At 38.7% G+C, this 19,220-nt stretch overlaps 1 protein-coding gene across 2 annotated transcripts in view; it reads left to right on the forward strand.

The window, feature by feature from the left end:
• The window catches only part of GMDS (GDP-mannose 4,6-dehydratase), a 417,587-nt gene that overhangs the window by 55,930 nt on the left and 342,437 nt on the right, over positions 1-19,220 (forward strand). For both annotated transcript variants that reach the window (XR_003531447.1, XM_027666309.1), the window contains exons 2-4: positions 6,847-6,891; positions 12,226-12,313; positions 16,918-17,027. Coding sequence is in view for 1 of the 2 variants with exons in the window: in XM_027666309.1 (XP_027522110.1) it covers positions 6,847-6,891; positions 12,226-12,313; positions 16,918-17,027 (243 nt within the window). In the remaining variant the exon portion in view is untranslated. The remainder of the gene's footprint in view (positions 1-6,846; positions 6,892-12,225; positions 12,314-16,917; positions 17,028-19,220) is intronic.

The raw sequence follows: 19,220 nt of genomic DNA on the forward strand, positions 1-19,220 counted from the left end.
CTTCCAAACCCAAAATTTCTGGGCTTTATGGTTTTTTACTGTGACAACTCTAAACTTTGAAATTTTGAGGTCAAAATTACTCTTTTGGGGGTGTGGCCTGCAGCTTAGTCCTGGGTTTCCTGGTTTCTTTGCTTTGTGCAACTAGGTTTTGCATATTTGGGTTTCCATTGGGTAGTATTTGAGGTTAGTTTGCGTTTGTTGCATATTGAGGGGTTTTCCCCTGAGTTAGTGTTAGTCACCTAATGGGGCTGTTGGGTTGGTCTGGGTACTGGAGGGTGGACACATCCAAAATGCTCATAGCTGCTGCTGACTGGAGCTGCTCTTGCTATTTTGGAAAGGTGAAAGATCATCTGATACCAGTACCTTTCTGAAAGCAGGAGGAAATAGGGATGGGTAAAACAATCAGCTTGTGGGTTTTAAAACTCTTATGTATTTCCCATTACAAACATTATAAGTAGAGGTTTTAATTTTCATGTGGAGTGTTGTCCATATGATTTGCATTTCCATGTTTATAGACACATTCTTCCAATCCCTGTGGTTTCACTAGTGAGGCAGAAAAATATAGCTAGGTTTCACTCAAATTCAGAGTTCATAACTGTTTTGGTTTATGTTAGTATACTGCAGTCATTCATTTTTGAAGAAAAAAGTAGGGTATTGTGGCTCATAACATGCATTGAGAAAAAGCTTATTCTTTAAAATCTTCAAAAGGCTCTCTACTGATTCTGTTCTTCTTCATAAGTTGTTCTTTGGACATGTCTGAGAAGTGGTAGTTATTTAGAGTATTTTAATGTTAGAGCACACAGCCTGAGAGTTTAGGGACATGATTTTTAGGTTTTTTTCTAAAAATCTGTTGAGCACCTGACTGTCATTACTGGGAAATTTGCGGTGTGTTTGGAAGTAACACACTAAGTGCCACAGTTCCCCGCAATCAAGAAAAAAACTTATACATTCAGTTTGTTGGTGCAACTTGTTTTTCCCAACCTGAGATATTGTGTGATAGATACAAGCTGTTTGATTATTGTAGAATATCGTATGTGGTTTAGACTAAAGATTTTAATATATTTAAGTATCAACACTTGAAAAATAAATCAACAACATCGAGCTGACATACCTTACTGTTGTTGGCTTAAGTTAAGCCAAAATTTAGAACTGGTTGCCTGTCCTAATGGTAAGGAGCAAACTTGAATTACAGAAGTTTATTCTGTTTATGTTGGCTTTAGAGTAGTGCAGAGGTTTGTTCTTTAGACGAGGTGTCCGTGCTGAGGTTCACAGTAGAGTAGCAATAAATATTGATGATGTGAATAATGTTGTTTTGGATAAAGACAACTGGAGGGATGAAGGAAGAAAAATGTGTTGTTGTCTGTAACTACAGTTGCAGTTCTTAATATAACTTGATAGTGTAGCAGTGGAATAGTGTGCGAGGTCAGATGGGGCTTAGTCTAGGAAATAATACGGTGATTCACTTTTCCAAAGCAACTTGCTTTTGCTTTTAAACAACTCTTAATTGAAAAAGAACATAGTAATGTAATCAGAATGCTTTTGTTGTTGTTGCAAATGATAACTTTTCCTCCTCTTCAATTTTATTTTGTACTGAAGTTAATGAATTTTAAAAAAACTTCAATTAAGTGAACAATCTTTGAAAACAAAGATTAGGGGTTTTTGTCATTTATTGCCTTTTGACTTTTTCTTTTGACAACAGGAACAAAAGGACAGTTATATTTCTATTTTTACTTGACGAGAATACAAATCAAAATAGCAAAATAACTACTGCATTTGGAGGGTGGCAGCTTTAATAAATCAGTTAAAAACTTCAGAGTTCATAATTTTTCCTGTTTTCAGTATGGGGATTTTTTATGAATGCTTTAATGCTTTACCTCAAGTATCACCTTGAAGACTTGAGACAAAGTGCAGCACTGTTCTGTTTATATTAGCTGCAAAAAATTACTGATTTCCTCTGTAAATCACTGGAAATTATTAGAAGTATGCATTTTTCAACAAAAATAACACTGTATTACTCTCTTGGATTTTTTTTCTTAAAGGAGACTTTTCTGGAGTGCTGCAAAGAAATGAATTATTATTATTATGGATTGATATTAAAATCGTTTAGATGTTGCTTTAGAATGGTGTATATTCCCTGCTCCAAAGGATCTGTCACCATACTTCAGTTTTGTAAGTCTCTGAAAAAGCATTGGCTTATAGCTTTGCAAAAGTTGAAAATTTGATGAAGCAACAATTTATTGTGCAAAGCACTAGTGGCACTGGTTCTGCATATTTTAATGGAAGTATAGATTATTCATTCAAACAAGGCTAAATGCAAATGGTGACGGTGCATTGTTGGTGATATTACTGCAGAAAGATGCCTTTAAGACATAAAACCTGTGTCCCGTGGCTGAAAGTTTGCCTCTTCTCTACCTGCTGTCCCCTAAACAGATTAATTGAACCTATCAAAATTTAACTTCAGCAGAGCACAGCTATAGTTTGTAGTTCAAAAGGAATTTAGAACTAAGAATGACCTTGATAATTGACACCATCTGTAGTTTGAACTTCCCTAAACTCACCTTTCCAGTAATTCCTAAAGGCATGGCACTAGCCTCAATCAGTTTTGAATTTTATAAATAGAAGCACCCTTGGCCTTTTCTGTGGTATGTGGGAAATTGTTACACCTTTTTTCCAAAGGTGTAATGAAGTTGGAAAACTTGGTATTCTGTGGGGATGTTTGTTTTCAGTTGTTTATATTATTCCCCTGCAATTCAGAGCCCTTTCTCCTCAGTAATATAGTCATAATAAACTTGCATAATTTGTTAGGTCTTTAATTCTTTTTCCCTCCTTCTGAAAAGGCACTCCATACACTTCTCCTGGAGTTCTAGGAATAGTAATAAAAGAACCCTATTCCTCCTCCTCTTGGTCTCTTTTCCCTTGCTTTTTCATACATCTAGTACTTTCTTCCACTCCTCTTTATTAGCAGATCATAGGTAGGATGTTATCTAGTTCTTGAATCCAGGAGCTGTGTGGAACAGGGTTGGAACTGCCCATATCAAAGGAAGAGGATGAAGATGTCTTCCATTTGAGGTTGCTTTTACAGCCTTCTCTGAATGTGTCAATATAAATTCAAAATGAGTTCATTGCAAGTGGAGTTTCCCTGTGTAAAACAGTGCAAAATAAAGGATATTTGATTGTTAAACAGGCTATTTAGTTCCACTTGTTTTCAGTTTTCTGTATAAATCGTCCTATTCTTTGCTCATGGATCAAGTCAAACTTGATACTGTTTTTATTCCAGATGATTGTGGCAAAGCACTGTCTAACTTGTTTGTGTCTCAATTTCTTCACCCCATTGGAAGAGGTTTTCTTTGATAGTTTCAAAGCTTATTTTAGTTCTTGACTTTAACTACTGTATTAAACATAAAATATTGCATCCTAAAATTGTCTCACGCTAGTTTATGTGACTGTTTTCTTTTGTCTGGGAATTTTACAGACATGTTGTAAGGCAGCTGCAGTTGGAAACCTGCTGCTGTGTCTTGGAAGCCCGCTGAAGTATCATTCTTTGCATGAGCTTACAAACTACTATTTGGCTAAAGACAGCATAGTGAATCTTTAAGTCTGAGATGTTAGAGTGTGCTGATGAGGAACTGTTTTAACTGAGGTGGTTTATTTAGTCAATCTTGTTGAACTGTTTTGGTCGTTCAAGCTGGAACATATCTGCACAGAGACAGGTCTCATTGCAATCCTACTTAAAGGCAATTTGTAGGCAATTTTCTTTTAAGACTGATGTTTTGTCCACAGACAGAACCTGCTTTTGTCATCTGAGATTTTGTTGATTCGTTATAAATGGAGTAGTATTAACTGGGTGCTTTACATTAGCAAAACTAAGCTCTCAAATGTGACACGTCTGAAGCAGAATAGCATACTGCCCAGTGGAGGGGCACATTAAGTAAGCACTCTGGTCTGTATAGACCCTGTTTTTTTAGGTTTTGTGTTTGGTGTGGGGAGTAGAGTAACTATCCATAGCTACCTCAGTGATCTGATTGGGGTCCGGGTGTACTAATACCTTGCTGATTACATGTGCTACCTGAACTGGTCCTGTTTGTTTTTTTTCAGTCCTGAAGAGAACATAATGTAGTCTTGGGGTAAAACACTTAACAAAATAGGATCAAGGTCATTACAAGCATTTCTTGTAAAGACCCTGCCTCCCAGGCTCCAACTTCACAGGTCATACCAAGTCATGCACTTCATGCTGGTCTGTTCCTACTCAGATACAAACCCGGAATGAATGTTTGTCATTATGTGGCTCAAATAAAGCAAAATGTGCTAACCATAACAAAACCTGAGATTTGTTGCTAAACACCTAGTTCCTTTAATATCCCTTTTCTGGCTCAGTCATTCCTGAATTTTGAAAGCTCTGTTTGTAGTATAAATGGAAATTAATAGCTTTGATAATAGAATTTATATGTGTAATGCAGTCTCCTATGGATTAAGGTTTAAATCCCTTAACAGAGCTTACTTAATATTATGTACTCTCTGCCCTCATTAGAAAAAGATGGAAACTGTACTGTCCTTACCAGCTGCAAACTCTTTGACACTTTGATCATTGTTCTGATTACCATTTGCAATGACAGGCTGCTGTTCTGAAAAGAAAAGGAAGGGAAACATGAAACCTGGGGACCACGTGTGATATGGTATCTCAGCGCAGGACAGCATGAATCTACACTGTGTGATTACCAGACAGTAAATCAGCTGTGCTGTGCTAGAGCCAGAAAGCAGTAGCTTTCACACTTGCTGCCTGTTTCCCACTCATTGTAAAGCCCTGCCCTATCACTTGATAGACCTGGAAAGGAAGCGCAGAGGAAGCAAGTGCCACTGATGGTTCAAAATGTTCCAGGGTGATTGGAAACTCTGAGCAATGGCCTGGGTGAGAAGAACAAGACCTTATTGACAGGGTTCAATCCTAGTCAAGTCTGTTTCCCATCAGCTTCCTAAGTAATCACAGCCTTTCTTTTTTTCATCTCCTTTGCACTCTCTGGGCCGAGTCTCCCACTTTCACCTCCTGCTTTATTTGATTTATTTTTTTTCTATTTTAGTGGACTGAGCAACCAAGGAGAACTAGGAAGTTTTCCTCCCTCTACTAAATCCTGGAGGAATTACTAATGAAAAAGATGACAAAATCATTCAAGATAGCTGTCATCCCCTGCTCTGGCCTCATGTTCCTCCACATTTTCCACTGAATATTCTTTGAATTTCTCCTTTCAGTAGGGTCTTGTTCTTATTATTTGATGTACAGAAGTACCTATGGTTCCAGTGATGCCATGGCAGATGTGGTTTGTCATGTTCCCAATTAATGGGTGTCATAGACTGATGGCTGTTGTTATAGGGCTGTAGCCCTGTAAAATTTTGTGCATACACACGTGTACATATAGTGGGAGAAGTATGTAAGCTGAGACTTTCTTTCTTGTTTTCAAACTTTCTAGACTGTGTAAGACTTTACACATAAATAACTAACTTTTTTTCTAATGCTGAAGTTTTAAACATAGAGCAACATGCCCCTCGTACACTGCACTGTGCCATTTTGCATAGATATACCCAGGGTTTTGCCATCAATGCAGTAAACAGTCTCTACTAACAGTCCTGCTGCTCTAGGGCCTCCTAGTACTTCTTAAATTTCTTACTTCAGTATCTTTTTCTCCTTAGGCTCTCTGTGAGACAAAAAAGGTTCATTTAATCTGAGGTAAAAAAAAAAAGTTCTCTGAAGAAACATGCTTTTAAAGGACAACCACAGAGATGTCTCTTTGTTTTGCACTTAAATACTCTGGCCATGGTCACGACAGAGCAGATCCACATAATAGGGTTTAAGCACGTAAGCATATGTGGCATCTCAGTGATTTTATGGTCTTTTTGTAGCAAGCCATTTGGATCTGGTGAAATACATTTGCATATTAAAGGAACAAACAATTCAAAAAGTCAGTGAGAAGATGCAGACTTTGGGCATGAGTAATATTCACTGAATTGGACAGTGAGAACTCTTTTGGAGGGGTAAACTTTACTGGGTTTGTGATGGTGTGTAGATTTTTATAAAGATGATATGACTTACTGTGTTTGGTAATCCTGGCAATACTCATACCAGAAAAACCATCTTATTGCAGGAAAATGTGCACTAGCATGTGTTTTAAAGTATTGTCTTCTGGGGAGTTTAGTTTGACAGGGATGTAAATGAAAAAAAAAAAAAAGAAAATTCCTAAAAATAAACAACCCAAATTCTCAACCCTCAATGATACATAAAATGTGAAAATGGCTTGTATTCTGTAGTATAAGTATGGGGTGTGCTAGGGATGTTTTTGAAAACTCAGTTGATCGAGCAGGCAGAGTTACTGCCTCCTTCAGAAGCTGTGTGGAAGGACCGCGTGTGCAAGGGAAATGGTAGCGTGACACAGTGCTACAGAGACATATTGGTTTGCAGAGTATGCCAAGCTTGCACTGCTTTGGTTTTAAATATTCTTCCTTCCTTATGTCCAAAATAGTTCATATTCAGTAACTCTGGTTAGGATATTTTGGAAAGATGTCCCCAGGCACTTCATAATGGAACTTGGGAAGAAATTCAAGAGACAGGAGTTCTCAACTAGCATTTGTAAGCAAGTTATCTTAAAATATGCTGCTGCTTAATATAAAAGTAACTAAAAAGAGTCCATAGTATTTTTAGGTCAGTATATGAATCTGGAGAAATCAAAGTATATGCTTGTTACCCCATCAACTCACTACAGGGTTATTTTCTTCCCTTTTTTGAGATCTTAAGCAGTCCAAATCTCCCAGGCCTGTTCAATGTGTTTCTAACATTTTCCTATGTCTTACTATTCCCAGGATGGATCGTACTTGGCTGAGTTCCTGTTGGAAAAAGGCTACGAGGTGAGTGACTCGGTGACTGGTTGCAGGCTGATGGAATCATTTGGATGCTGCAGCTCCGTCCGGCTTCCTCTGCTTCTGTCCTTCTCTGTGTATGTTTTCCACTCCAGCCCTAGATAACAAATCAAAACTCCAGAGAGGAATGTGCAACATGGCCTGTAATCGTGCCAGGTTATTGTACTATTTATCATCTAATGTCCACTAGTGGATTCCCCCTTCTCCTCAGGGTATAGCCGCTTTGCATGTTTCCCGCCAACTCAGATAAGCAGTGCCCTGCGTGAGCCAAAACTGTAAGGAATTAGGGAATAATTTATTATGCAATGTACCACATAAAGGAATAAGAATCTCTTGTTTGTTCTCTTCTCCCCCCTCTCTTTTCACAGTAAAGGCCCTTTTATTTTGGCAGTTATATTTCAGCAATGAAAACCTTGCATTTTGCTTTCTCTGTTTAAAAAGCAAAAAAAACCCCCAAACAACAAACCCAAAACAACCTGTATTTTGGTAGAGTTGCTTTCTACCTTTTCTCTTGGATTAATTATATTCTTGCTTATCATATGATTTTTACTTACCTTTTCCTTGAATTAAAGAGAGTCTGATTCCTTCTTGCTGCATACTTTTCCCTGGCAAAAATCACATTTCTTGTGACCCAGCAAAGCAATAATCACATTGTTGCCATCTGTATGATTTGATGTGTTAGAACTGATGTTGACATAAATGTAAGAATATTTGCCTTCTCAGTCATGAAAGATGCTTCCAAAAGGTGCAATAATGCAAGGAGAGGGGTGATCAAATTCATTTCCTCACAATGTAATATTTTCTGGGGTTTTAGTAAAAGCTAATGCTTTTTCTAATATTGAATTTAATTACTTCTGTTGTAATACTGCTTCATAGCTTAGTGAGAAGTCTCTTTTCAACCAGTCTGTACTTTCCGTGCTTTTGCACCAGGTTAATCTTGCCTTGCTTATTCCATCCTTTCTCCTGCTTTGGTGATTGATTTGCTTATTGATATTGGCTTTTCAGTGTTGTAAATTGAGTTTGTTTTTTTTTTTTTTTACTATTTCTTCATTCCATTTGTGGAAGAGACACATCACTGTGGTTGCTTCTGCTCATTGTCATGGCTGGGCTTTGCAAACGAAGATTTAGGAAGGCTCTATCCACATTTGTTACAAGCACGTTGGTGGCTAATAAGGCCAATACGAGATAGAACATATCTGATTGCAAAAGGCACAGCAGAAAGACTCCTTAGGTGGTATATTCTGCAAGGCACAATTCTTTCTGCATTGTCTTTTCTCCTCAAGAGTGATCCTGTGTGCTTTCTCAAAGGAAGCAGCAGTGTTATAGATGGTATGTCTCCAGGCCTCCTGATTTGAGGCCAGAGTAGACCAGTTATGTTGATCAATATGACCAAGGCTGAGATGTTGTTTCAGGGAGTCCTTGTATCTTTTCTTTGGGGCTCCTCTCTTGTGGCAGCTGGTGGCAAGTTCACCATAAAGCAAGATCTTAGGGAGGCGGTGGTCCTTCATCCTTGAGACATGCCCTGCCCAACACAACTGTGTTCTCAGCAGCATGGCCTCAATACTTGTGACTGCTACTTGTTCTAGAACAGATGTATTGGTCACATAATCTGACCAGTGGATGTTTAGGATTGTACGGAGACAGCGTTGATGGAAGCGTTCTAGGAGACGCAGGTGGTGGCGGTAGATGACCCATGATTTGGAACCGTATAAGAGAGTAGACAGCACTATGGATCTGTAAACACTGATCTTTGTGTTTTTCTTCAAGTGTTTATTACGCCATACTCTTTTATGGAATTTTCCAAAAGCACTATAATCCTTTGCTACCTGTTGTCTATCTCCCCATCGATCTTACCATCCGAGGAGATGAGGCTACCAAGGTAATTAAACTGCTGAACTGATTTGAGCTCTGATTGGCCAATGGTGATATGGGGATGATGGAAGACTTCCTGAGGTACAGGTTGATAGAGAACTTCTGTCTTCTTTAAGCTGACTTCCAGCCCAAAGAGCTCAGCAGCGTCTGCAAAGCAGGATGTTAAACACTGCAGAGCTGCTTCTGTGTGGGCGACAAGGGTGGCATCATCAGCATAGAGTAGCTCCCAAACAAGATGGTTTAAGGTCTTGGTGTGGGCCTTCAGTCACCTTAGGTTGAAAAGGCTTCCATCAGTACGGTATCGAATGTAGATACCGTCCTGATCATTCTACCTGAAAGTCAGTGTGGTTTCAGAGCCAGCAGGAGTACCACAGACATGGCATTTGTTCTCAGACAACTGCAAGAGAAGTGTAGGGAACAGAACAAAGGTCTCTATGTAACCTTTGTCAACCTCACCAAGGCTTTCGATACTGTGAGCAGAAAAGGTCTATGGCAGATTTTGGAACATTTAGGTTGTCCCCTCAAGTTCCTTAAAATGATCATCTCACTCCATGAGGATCAGCACGGCCAAGTCAGATATGGCAATGCACTTTCTGAGCCCTTTCTAATAAAGAATGGTGTGAAACAAGGTTGCTTCTGCTACTTTGAAGGCAAAAGCACATACTCTCTCCTAGTCCACAATGAAGTTGGGAACTGCCAAAAGCAAATAAAATGAAATATAGCCCTTTTCACAATAGAAAGGTTACTGTATTTGGGTAGAGATTTTTTCTTCTGTTCCTAAACTCTCTGTCACTTTCTTGGAATTCTTTCCTGTGTTCCCCGTTAGACATCTCTTCTTCTGAATAACTGAACACAAGAGCACACGTGATAACTGATTGCCTCCCTAACCAAGATGCTTCATTTAACTTGTTTTGTTTTTTAATTTCAATCTATTTAAAGATCTGGGCCTGTTGGGAAAAATCCACTGATCTTACATTCTTAACCAGATTAACCAGTTTGCACACATTGTGGCTTGTCACAGAGTTTGCATTTCACCTGTCCTATGCAGACAAAGGAACCTTTCATCAGTTTTTTTACAATTACACTGCTGTCATGGATTAAGCATTTGACAAGTTTTCCTGCTCTTGTATATGCATACCAGAAAAAGGAGTGGGAGAAAAAAAAAATAAAAGAAAAAAAAAAGCAGAATTCACATGCTTTCTTGTTATTGCTGGATGCAACAGGCTCTCTGGGTTTGTCTGTTTGCTGAAACTTTTGAAGTCCTGGGATGATTGCATTTAGCACATCTCATTGGTCAAATGTTGGAATCACAGTCATTCAGCTGACACAAAGCTCTTGCAAGCCCAATCTTTCATCAAGCTTTGAGCTGGCAAGATTTGACTTACTGATTAATCATTCACATGACCTTGAATTTTAGCATGATTTCATTCAGAGATAGATAATTGAGTGCTCAAAAAGTCCCTCATCAGAACCTTAAGCCAAATCTTTAATTTTGCTAGAAAAATCACAGCATCATTTAGATTGGAAAAGACCTCTGAGATCATCCAGTCCAACTGTTAATGCAACACAGCCAAGTCCATCACCAAACCATGTCCCTAAATGCAAGATCTACATGTCTGTTAAGTACCTCCAGGGTTGGTGACTCACCCGCTTCTCTGGGCAGCCTGTTCCAGTGTTTGGCAAACCTTTCCATGAAGAAATTTTTCCTAATATTCAGTCTAAACCTCCCCTCTTGTAGAGCACCTCAGTTAGAGCACCTTTAGAATAATTTGTTGCTTTAAAACTGTGAAGTCTGATATTTTACTCAGCAAACTTAGTTCATTTGAGTACTCAAAATATTTCCAGCATCTTTTGTAAAGCTGAAGTTATTATGGAAGTGTCTTTTATTTTTTTAGATAGTATTTCTCTGTAAACCTTATGTCCCTATAAATTATCCACACATTCTATAAGTAATTATTTTGATATGGCTTTTGACTACATATCTTTGAAAATTTATCTTCATAAATTCATTATTTGATGAAAATTTCTTTTACAGGGCATATTTCTCAGTGTGTCATTGATCCTCAAAGTGCAAATATTTGAATTGTAGAACATGGTATGTTGTTGAGTGTGCTGTGTGACGGGGCACACAAGAGATTTTATGCAAGGAAATTGGCATCATAAATTTGACTTGCAGTTGTAAAGATGACTACTGAGCTGGTTTTAGAGATTTTGACACCAAAATGTCATTCTTAAAGCAGCAAACTGGTCTCAATCTGCAGCTGTGTGCACTTTTCTACTCATTTAAATTTTTGACTTATGATAGAATGAAAAACGTTTTCTGTGGCAATAAGCATAGCTTGTGTTTCGTGTAAAATGAAAATCCCCAAACCAAACCAAAGCCCTAAACACTGCCTGTTCCTGCAGCTCTGTTCTTGCAGATACAAGTTAGCAGGAAGTGAGAAAGTAAAGCGATGGCCTGACCAAACCAAGTGTAGGATACATCAAAGTGTAAGAGATCACTTTCAGAAATAAAAGGCAGGGAGAGTTGGAGGACAGTCAGATGCTTAAGCTTGGTTTCACTTGTACAAGAGCAACTTCTGCAGCTGATAACCTAAGCTAATATGAATTTTAGCAGCAGGCATCATGGTCCTGTCTTACAGGAGAGGAGGAAACAGGGTCAGTGTATGAATTTCTCTGATGTATTAGACAAAAATGATCTTTTCTTTAGTGTTAGTCAGAACCAGTGGGGCTTTTTTTTCCCCACCACCTTATTTATCGTGGCTGCTTAAAGGAAATTCCCAAGCTGGATTTCAGCCTCAGGCTTGTCTGTGTGTCGCGTAACCCACTGGAGAACACTGACTCATGAGGTCCACAAAACAGCGCTGACTGTTCTCGCTGTTCTTCCAACACCCCAGGAAGTGAGTGACAGCTGCTTTCTAAAATACATTTGGGCCTTGCAGCTGTTGCTGCTTCTTTCCCCTTGTCTTTTTCTTCCCTTCTCTTTTCTCTGCTCACTCTCTCCTTTCCATAGTCCCATCTCCTGCTGCTGCTTTTTCCATGCCAGTCATCTCTGCCTCCAGAAAGTCTTCACTGCAACCAGGGAGAAATGCTTTTCTTGGCATTCACATATTTCTTCTCCAATGCTGGTAATAACATCAAGTATCACACACTAGGAGATGGTGCTCTAGGGCAATTCAATATGTTTTCTGTACTGTGTGTGATGCTCCGGCTGCTAGTGGTATCAGCAAGGGAGAAGGGGAAACCACTCGAGTACTCAAGTAAATATGATGGCATCTCCAAGTATGTTATTATTTGGATAACTGCCCACCTGTAGGAATAGATACAACCTCTGATTACCTGATATAAGGGTTAGGTCTTTGTATATGAATATTTTGAATGATGGTGATAAACACTTTCCTCTTAATGTTTCCTACTTATCTTTTGCATCTTAACTTGTTCAATCCCCAGGTGCATGGCATCGTTCGTCGGTCTAGTTCTTTTAATACAGGCCGGATTGAACATCTCTATAAGAACCCACAGGCTCACATTGAAGGAAGTAAGACTTTTTTTTTATTTATTTAAGGTGGTATATGTTATTTAGTCTGTTCTATGAGCTTGGTGGAGAAAGGTCCCTGGGAGAAGGGAGGGAATCCCATTTTCCTCTGCTTGTGTTAGCTAGCTGCTCTATCTGAGAAAGAGAAGGGACCATTTTTCTCTGAAGATGTGGCATGAAGTATAGATGCTCTTGTGTGTGTGAATTACAAAGAGTGGAAAATATGAGGGGCCCAGGAAAGCACTTTGTTGTGTAGAAATGCTGCCACAGTTCACACATAGCTGGGCAGTGGCAGTTAAAAAATGGCTGGGCCTGCAAAAAGCTGTGTGAGGTTAAAAAAACTGAAATGTTAGAATAGTAAAATGGGGGTTTTTTTGAGGCACTTACCTTAAGTACTCCAATTCTGTTTCCTCCTGAGCTTCTGAGTGTCTGATGGAGGTGAAAGTTTGGAAGCAGCCTGTATGACAGCACGAGTAAGACGTGATCAGTTCTTTCTGATGACAGGAAGAATGAATCTTTGGACCTTTATGAATTTCTGCGCGCAAGGAAGTGATTACCTGCTTTTCCTGAAGGAAAGGCATTGCTCTTGGAAATTTGCTGAAAATTTACTGTATTCTCTATTACCACTGATAATTTGGGAAGTTGAAATTATTACCTTTAATGTACATATTGTAAAAATTGTTTGAGTATTTTACCTTGAAGAAGGTTAAGTGGTCACTTAATGAGAAGCAGCTCAAATGTTGGATGGGTCCAGTTCAGCAGAAGGACTGAGCACTTTAACAAGCATGTAGTTCTCTATGCTATGTGTATTTTGTAGAGTTGTTGTGCTGGTTTAAAGGTAAACCAGCAGGGGAAATGAACTCAACTCAAAGGAGAGATTATAAGTCAGTATAACAATTTAATAAAATAATACAATAAAGACGATTATACAGACAAACAATTGGTTTTAACCCACAAAATCCAAATGTATAAACCAGCACCCTGGGGCATGAACAGAGTCGTGTTCGTTGGGCCCCCTGAGTCCAAAGTAAAAGGAGAGGGAAAAAACCTGTTGGTGAGAGTGCTGTTGCAGTCTGGTCAAGAGTGGTGATTGCAATCCGGTCAAGAGTGGTAGTTGCAGTCTGGTTGAGAGTAGTAGTCTGCAGTCTGGTTGAGAGTGATGGTCTGCAATCTTTCTCTGGATCCCACGAGTGGTTAAAAAAGTCCCAAGACTCCATTTCAGGCAGGAATGCCCAGTACCTCCCTCAGGGTGGGGAGTTCACAATAGGTGTGAGGACAGGAGCACCCTCCTGTCTCACAGGCCTCTTAACACCCCATTTATAGGCTGAGGAGTCAGGCTGCTCTGGGCAGATGGTGTAAATGGTCTATTGATAACAGTTTCTGGGAAATGGCATGGAAAGCTATAGAATACACAGTTTTGGGTTACACCCATACAGTGATGAACTGGTCCCAGCTGTTCTAACTAGGACAGTTGTGCAGACTGGAGCTGTCCTAAATAATCCAATTTAAGGTATTGTTAACACTAAATATCTCCATGGTGTAAATAAATCATGTCTTTGAAGTCTGCTTCACACCATGGTTGAACAGAGCTTATTTTTATCAAGTTGTAATACATAATGCAACTTATAGATTTCACTTGATCTTTGCTTGTGATTTTCAAAAAAAAAAAAACTTAATTTCTTACATGACTCTGACATGGTATTTGCTGTGAATAGTTGCTACTTACTTAAAATATCTGATTAAGACAGGGGTAAAATTGAATAAAATATCTTCATGAAAAATGCTGAAACCTGTTTTTCTGTCAAGAACAATGTAAGAACTGTTTCCCATGATTTGTATTCTTGGCTCATGAGGTAAAATGAAGCAAATGAAATGAAACAGGAACCTGTGCATTGTGAGGACCATCTTGTGAATATGAAAAGTGATTTGAGAAGACAATGTAGACTGTGATAAATGCATACACAAACATTTAAGGAAAGGGATGGAAGAAAGAAAAAGAAAGCAGACGCTGAAGTTTTTTCCCCATTTCTTATCTCATTTTCCTTTAACTGAAGAATGCAGCTATATGAATGGGAGGAGGAGAAGGAATTGGACTTGGAATCTCAGGAAAGGCTGCTCCATGGAAACTCTTTGGAAACAATGGGTTTCCAGGCACTACTGGAGGAAGCAAAGAGGCAATAGTCATTATGTGAGCAAACCTGAATTTTATCTTTGCCATGTGTGTTCTTCCCTTGAAGAATTGATCACATGTTGCAAGATAGTACTCTTCGTTGACAGTGAACTTCTATGTGAAAAAAAAAGTAGGAAGCACAAGAAGGAAAAAAAAAGTGCTTCCTGAAGCAAGTCCTCCAGCTGTTGCTTGCTAAGGAGGTTCTCAGATTGGTTAATAGTACTAAGGCCCAGAGGTTTTGACATTTGATCTGTGTTTAAAAATTTGTGCACCAAACAAGCCCCAATTTTAGTAAGTCTTTCCACTTAGCCTATTACTCTTGAAAGACCTCTTTTTCATGGGTCAGAAAATGGACATAGCTTTATGCTCTGTTCCTCCTCAAAAAAGCAATGTGGACAAGAAGCTTTGAAGACTTGATGGTAGACCAAAATGATCACTCCCCCTGAGAGCATTAAATTTAAGGTAACAGTGGGAGGGTATCTCTGTTGCTTTGCTCAGCCCAGCTAGCAGCCCACCTTCCCCTGAGAAGCTCTGACACTGCACTCTGCCTTGGGGATGATGGCAGAACTGCATGTGTAGGAAGAGGAAAACAGGCTGTGGCACCTCTTTCCTACCTAGCAGCTGCCTATGCTGGAGGGGAACTAGTTGCTCTTGCAGACCTCAAGGCTCTCAGAGAGCTGCTGCTGCTCCCCGAGCCTCCTCTCCCCACAGACGGAACTACTTTCATGTATTGAATTTAATTTAGGAAACAGAACAGTTGTATTCCATACCAGTGGAAATGTGTGTTCTAGCACAGCCTCTATAGAACTGGTGTCAGGAATGAAGGTAGCCCACATTGCGGATAATTGAGGGGTATGCACAAGAATGGTCACAAACTGCTTGCCAGCCTTCATATTGAATCACAGTTATCACTTTTTAAAAAAAAAACCAGCTAACTTTTGTTACCATTCCATTACCTGTTAGCCACAGCTTCAACTGGGTCTGAAGTGTCATCACAATGTCTTTTTCAAGCAATGTGGGATGTAAAAGCAAATTTCAAGAATATACCATGGCTGTATCACTTCATCGACCTGAAGAGCCTCAACAACCTGTTATAAGGGAATGTACAAGGCTGAACATCTGAGAAATACGTTATCTGTAACTTCTTTGCTGCCTTATACTGTTTAAAAAAAAATTAAAGATAAACCTAAACCAGCATAAATAATAACAACTTTACATATCTCTGCAACAATTAAAAATGTACTGTGGATTCCTGAGATAGTCTCTTGTAATAATCCTGGTATTTCAGGACTAAAAAAAAGGAAGAAAATAAGTAATCAAGTTGATTAAATCTGTAGATGATACAGTCCCAGAAAAGTGGTGACCATCATCAAATGGAAAAACTGCTAAACTATACTGAAATAGGAATTTCTTCATTTTCCTGGAGATAGGGCAGTGCAAACATAAATTTATTAAGGTCATAAACATGAAATGAAAACCTATATGAATATGGCAAGTAAATATAAAGTTATAACTTAGTTATAAGTTTTTATTGGAAAGGTATGTCAATAGCAGTGGGGGTGATTTTTTTTTTCTTTTTAAATAAGAACCAAAAGAGATCTGTTTCTGTGAATTTCACTTTTGCAATATCTTCTTGACAGGTCAGGGTCTGAAATCAAGCACAATTTGATAAACCAGTGCAACTTACTCTCTTAATTTTGATGGGAGCTCTTACCCACTTTCTTATGCACAAATCAGAAAGAAACTTAAGTTAGGACAGGGTAAATAACAGCTGCATCTAGCTGCATTCAAAATTTTGGTGTGTAGTATCATGAAGCATGTTTCATTGACAATTTAATTGTCTTCTGAAATTGCTTTCCAGTGTGTATCTGTATTTTTTGAATGAAAAACAATAGTAACAAAAGCAGCAGGTTGTACTGTAATGTTATCTAAATGTTCATCTTGTAGATACCTTAGGCACTTGTGTTGTGAAATGACTCGCAGTGAGAAATTTAACATGTGCAACATTTTGGGAAGAAGAAGAAAGCTACTGATGTATGCTTAAGAAGGTGTTAAAACCTTTGTGACTGACAGATTGGAAGCCCAAACTAAAAATGCCCTTTTTTTGTGGAATTCTATATATGACATTGAACTAATTTATACAACCTGAGTAAATGAAGTGTTAACTAGTTATTCGTTTTAAACAAGTGATATAAATGTTACTAGATAAATCAGACTATTGAAAAGAGAATCTAAAATGGTGTTCATTACTCCTATGGAGAAATGTACTTTGTGCTTAAAGCAGGAAAAACCACCAAGCAAAACCATGTTTAGCTGATTATCTCTTAACTTTTTCCAATAGATATTTACTCAGATTTTATCGTAAAATAGGATTTGGACCAAGAATGTTGTATTGTTCTGAGATTAAGCGTATTAACTCTGTTCTTAAACTCTGAAGACATGAAGCTGCACTACGGGGATCTCACTGACAGCACCTGCCTGGTGAAGATCATTAATGAAGTCAAACCCTCTGAAATATACAACCTGGGAGCTCAGAGCCATGTCAAGGTGAGTAGCCTCTGGCAACAAGAATTGTGAATGTGTGGTGGCGGTAGTGGTATATTGCCTTGATTATTTTAGAGTGCAGCATTTATAGCCATTTTAACAACTATTAACTTCAGCAGGTAAACACTGCTTTAAATCAAGATAGTTGTGCTTGCTGCAGTGCTAAGTTACTGCATGAGTTTGCTACTGAATATATATTATGATGTCAATAGTAGAGGTTGAATTGTCATTGTCAACAAAATCAACTGGTCTAAAAATCTGATTTTGCTGCCATATGAAACAACTTTTGCTGTGGAGTTAGCTGCTCATCAGACCTAGTGGAGAAGTTATGCAGTGTTCTTAGGCCAAACAGTGCTTAAAACAACATGATTCAGTTTATTTAAAATCAATACATATATCAGAGTGTGTCACTTCTAGAAAGGCTTTATCTATACCAGTTTTCATGCAGGTGGTATTCTTTGAAAGATTGATCTACAAATAGAGAAACAGCTCTGCTGCTACTTGCAGTATTATGAAACTGTTGGGGTTTTGGTTGTAAAAATCAAGTCAGAGAAACTAGAACAAGAAGGGCTTGTTAAAGATTAGTCACTTGACCTTGGCAAGTACTGCTGCATCAGAAGGAAAGGAAATGAATAGTAGAGATGATAACTTTAATTTGTTTTTTATGTTTGTTAAGCTACTTTGCTGTATTATGGAAAATCTCAGTTTACTAACAGGTGACCTCTATTTACTTGCAAAATACTTATTCATTCTTCATTATTACAAGCTGAAGCTGATGGCCAGGTACCAAATTGTCATTAAAATAAATTGTGTGTTAGTCATATGTCCTGTCATTACTATGTGAGATGTGGAAGTATTCTAAAGTGTTAATATTCCCTGGCTTCTCTTGAGCTGAGAAGTGAAGAAGCGTTTAAACTTCATGAAAATCAGTTTGCCTTTAGTTTTGTAAGTCAGCCTTCCTATGAAAAACAGCTTGTTGTTCCTATCATTCTGTAAGCCTTGAAACCCAGCAAGAGGAAATCATGTTGAAAGAATACAGTTGTTGACAACACAAACAGCAGAATATAAAGACAAAATGAGAATACTTTTGCTTATAATTTGCTTGCATGATTGAATTATCCAGCTTACTCTGTGATAAACATGGGTCTGGTTGGGTTTATTAGCTCAGGTAGAGCAGTGTAATGACAAGGCTATATGAATCCAAGGGCAGCCTTGGTCCAGAAGGCGATTGAACTGCTGTTTTGCAGAGTGAAACGTGAACCAGCAAACTATGCTGGAGTATTTGCAGTTCACAGCTAGGTGTCCCAGCGTTCCTTTTCTTGAACTGGTTAGCTGTATAGCAATCTCCATGGAAATTGCCTGTCCTCCTTATATGATGTTAGCGTGGTACTAATATTCTAGTATCAAGCTATCTCCATGTGGCTGCTGCAGCTCAATCACAGCACTGAGGTGGCATGAAGGGAGAGGTAGTGGTGATGCTGATGCTGCTATAGATATTTCCATGACTCTGTCATGGCATACAGGAAACTTCATTCCTCAAATATCTCACTGCATGAGCATTTTGAACCCATGAAGATCTGACCCAGTCTTAGCTTTTGGAAATCTAATGTGTCTTGAAGGACAATGAAAATGGCTCTCTTAGAAGCTAGCCTGAATGCAACAGGCCTATACTTAGGCAAAGTTAACAGTCCTGTGTGAAGTCTAGATGGACTTCTTTGAAGTGTGCTCACTTCCTAGCATCTCCAGTAGTACTTCTGTTATTGCAGTTGAAGAGAGAAGGTAGGCACCCCAAATCTGTTGACTCAGGTGATTGGGGGACTTGACTATGGTATTGGTAGGACTTAAAAACGGTACAACTGTGCTTACCATTTTAAAACAATTGCCAGTCCTGAAAGAGGGAGTGGAACCTGGCCATCTGTTCAGGTGAATGTCTTCACCAGAGACCTGAACAGCTCTTAATATTAAACTTTGGTTATATAAACTTACTGGGTTTGCCTGTGTGCATCATGTTTGGGGAAGGAGGGAAAGGAACTTCTAATCTTAGCTTGCTTCATGTTCTGGTGGCTTTGAGTCAGTGACATCTTCAGTATTTTTTTAGTGGTGTTTATGTTGGCTTGTGTTTATGCAGAATAAAGTTTTCTATCACTCTCACTTCCAGTTAGTTTATGTGAGCCATGCTGAAATGAAGGAAAATAA

This window comes from Corapipo altera, unplaced genomic scaffold (genome assembly GCF_003945725.1).
Source record: "Corapipo altera isolate COAL_440 unplaced genomic scaffold, ASM394572v1 118, whole genome shotgun sequence".
NCBI lineage: Eukaryota > Metazoa > Chordata > Aves > Passeriformes > Pipridae > Corapipo > Corapipo altera.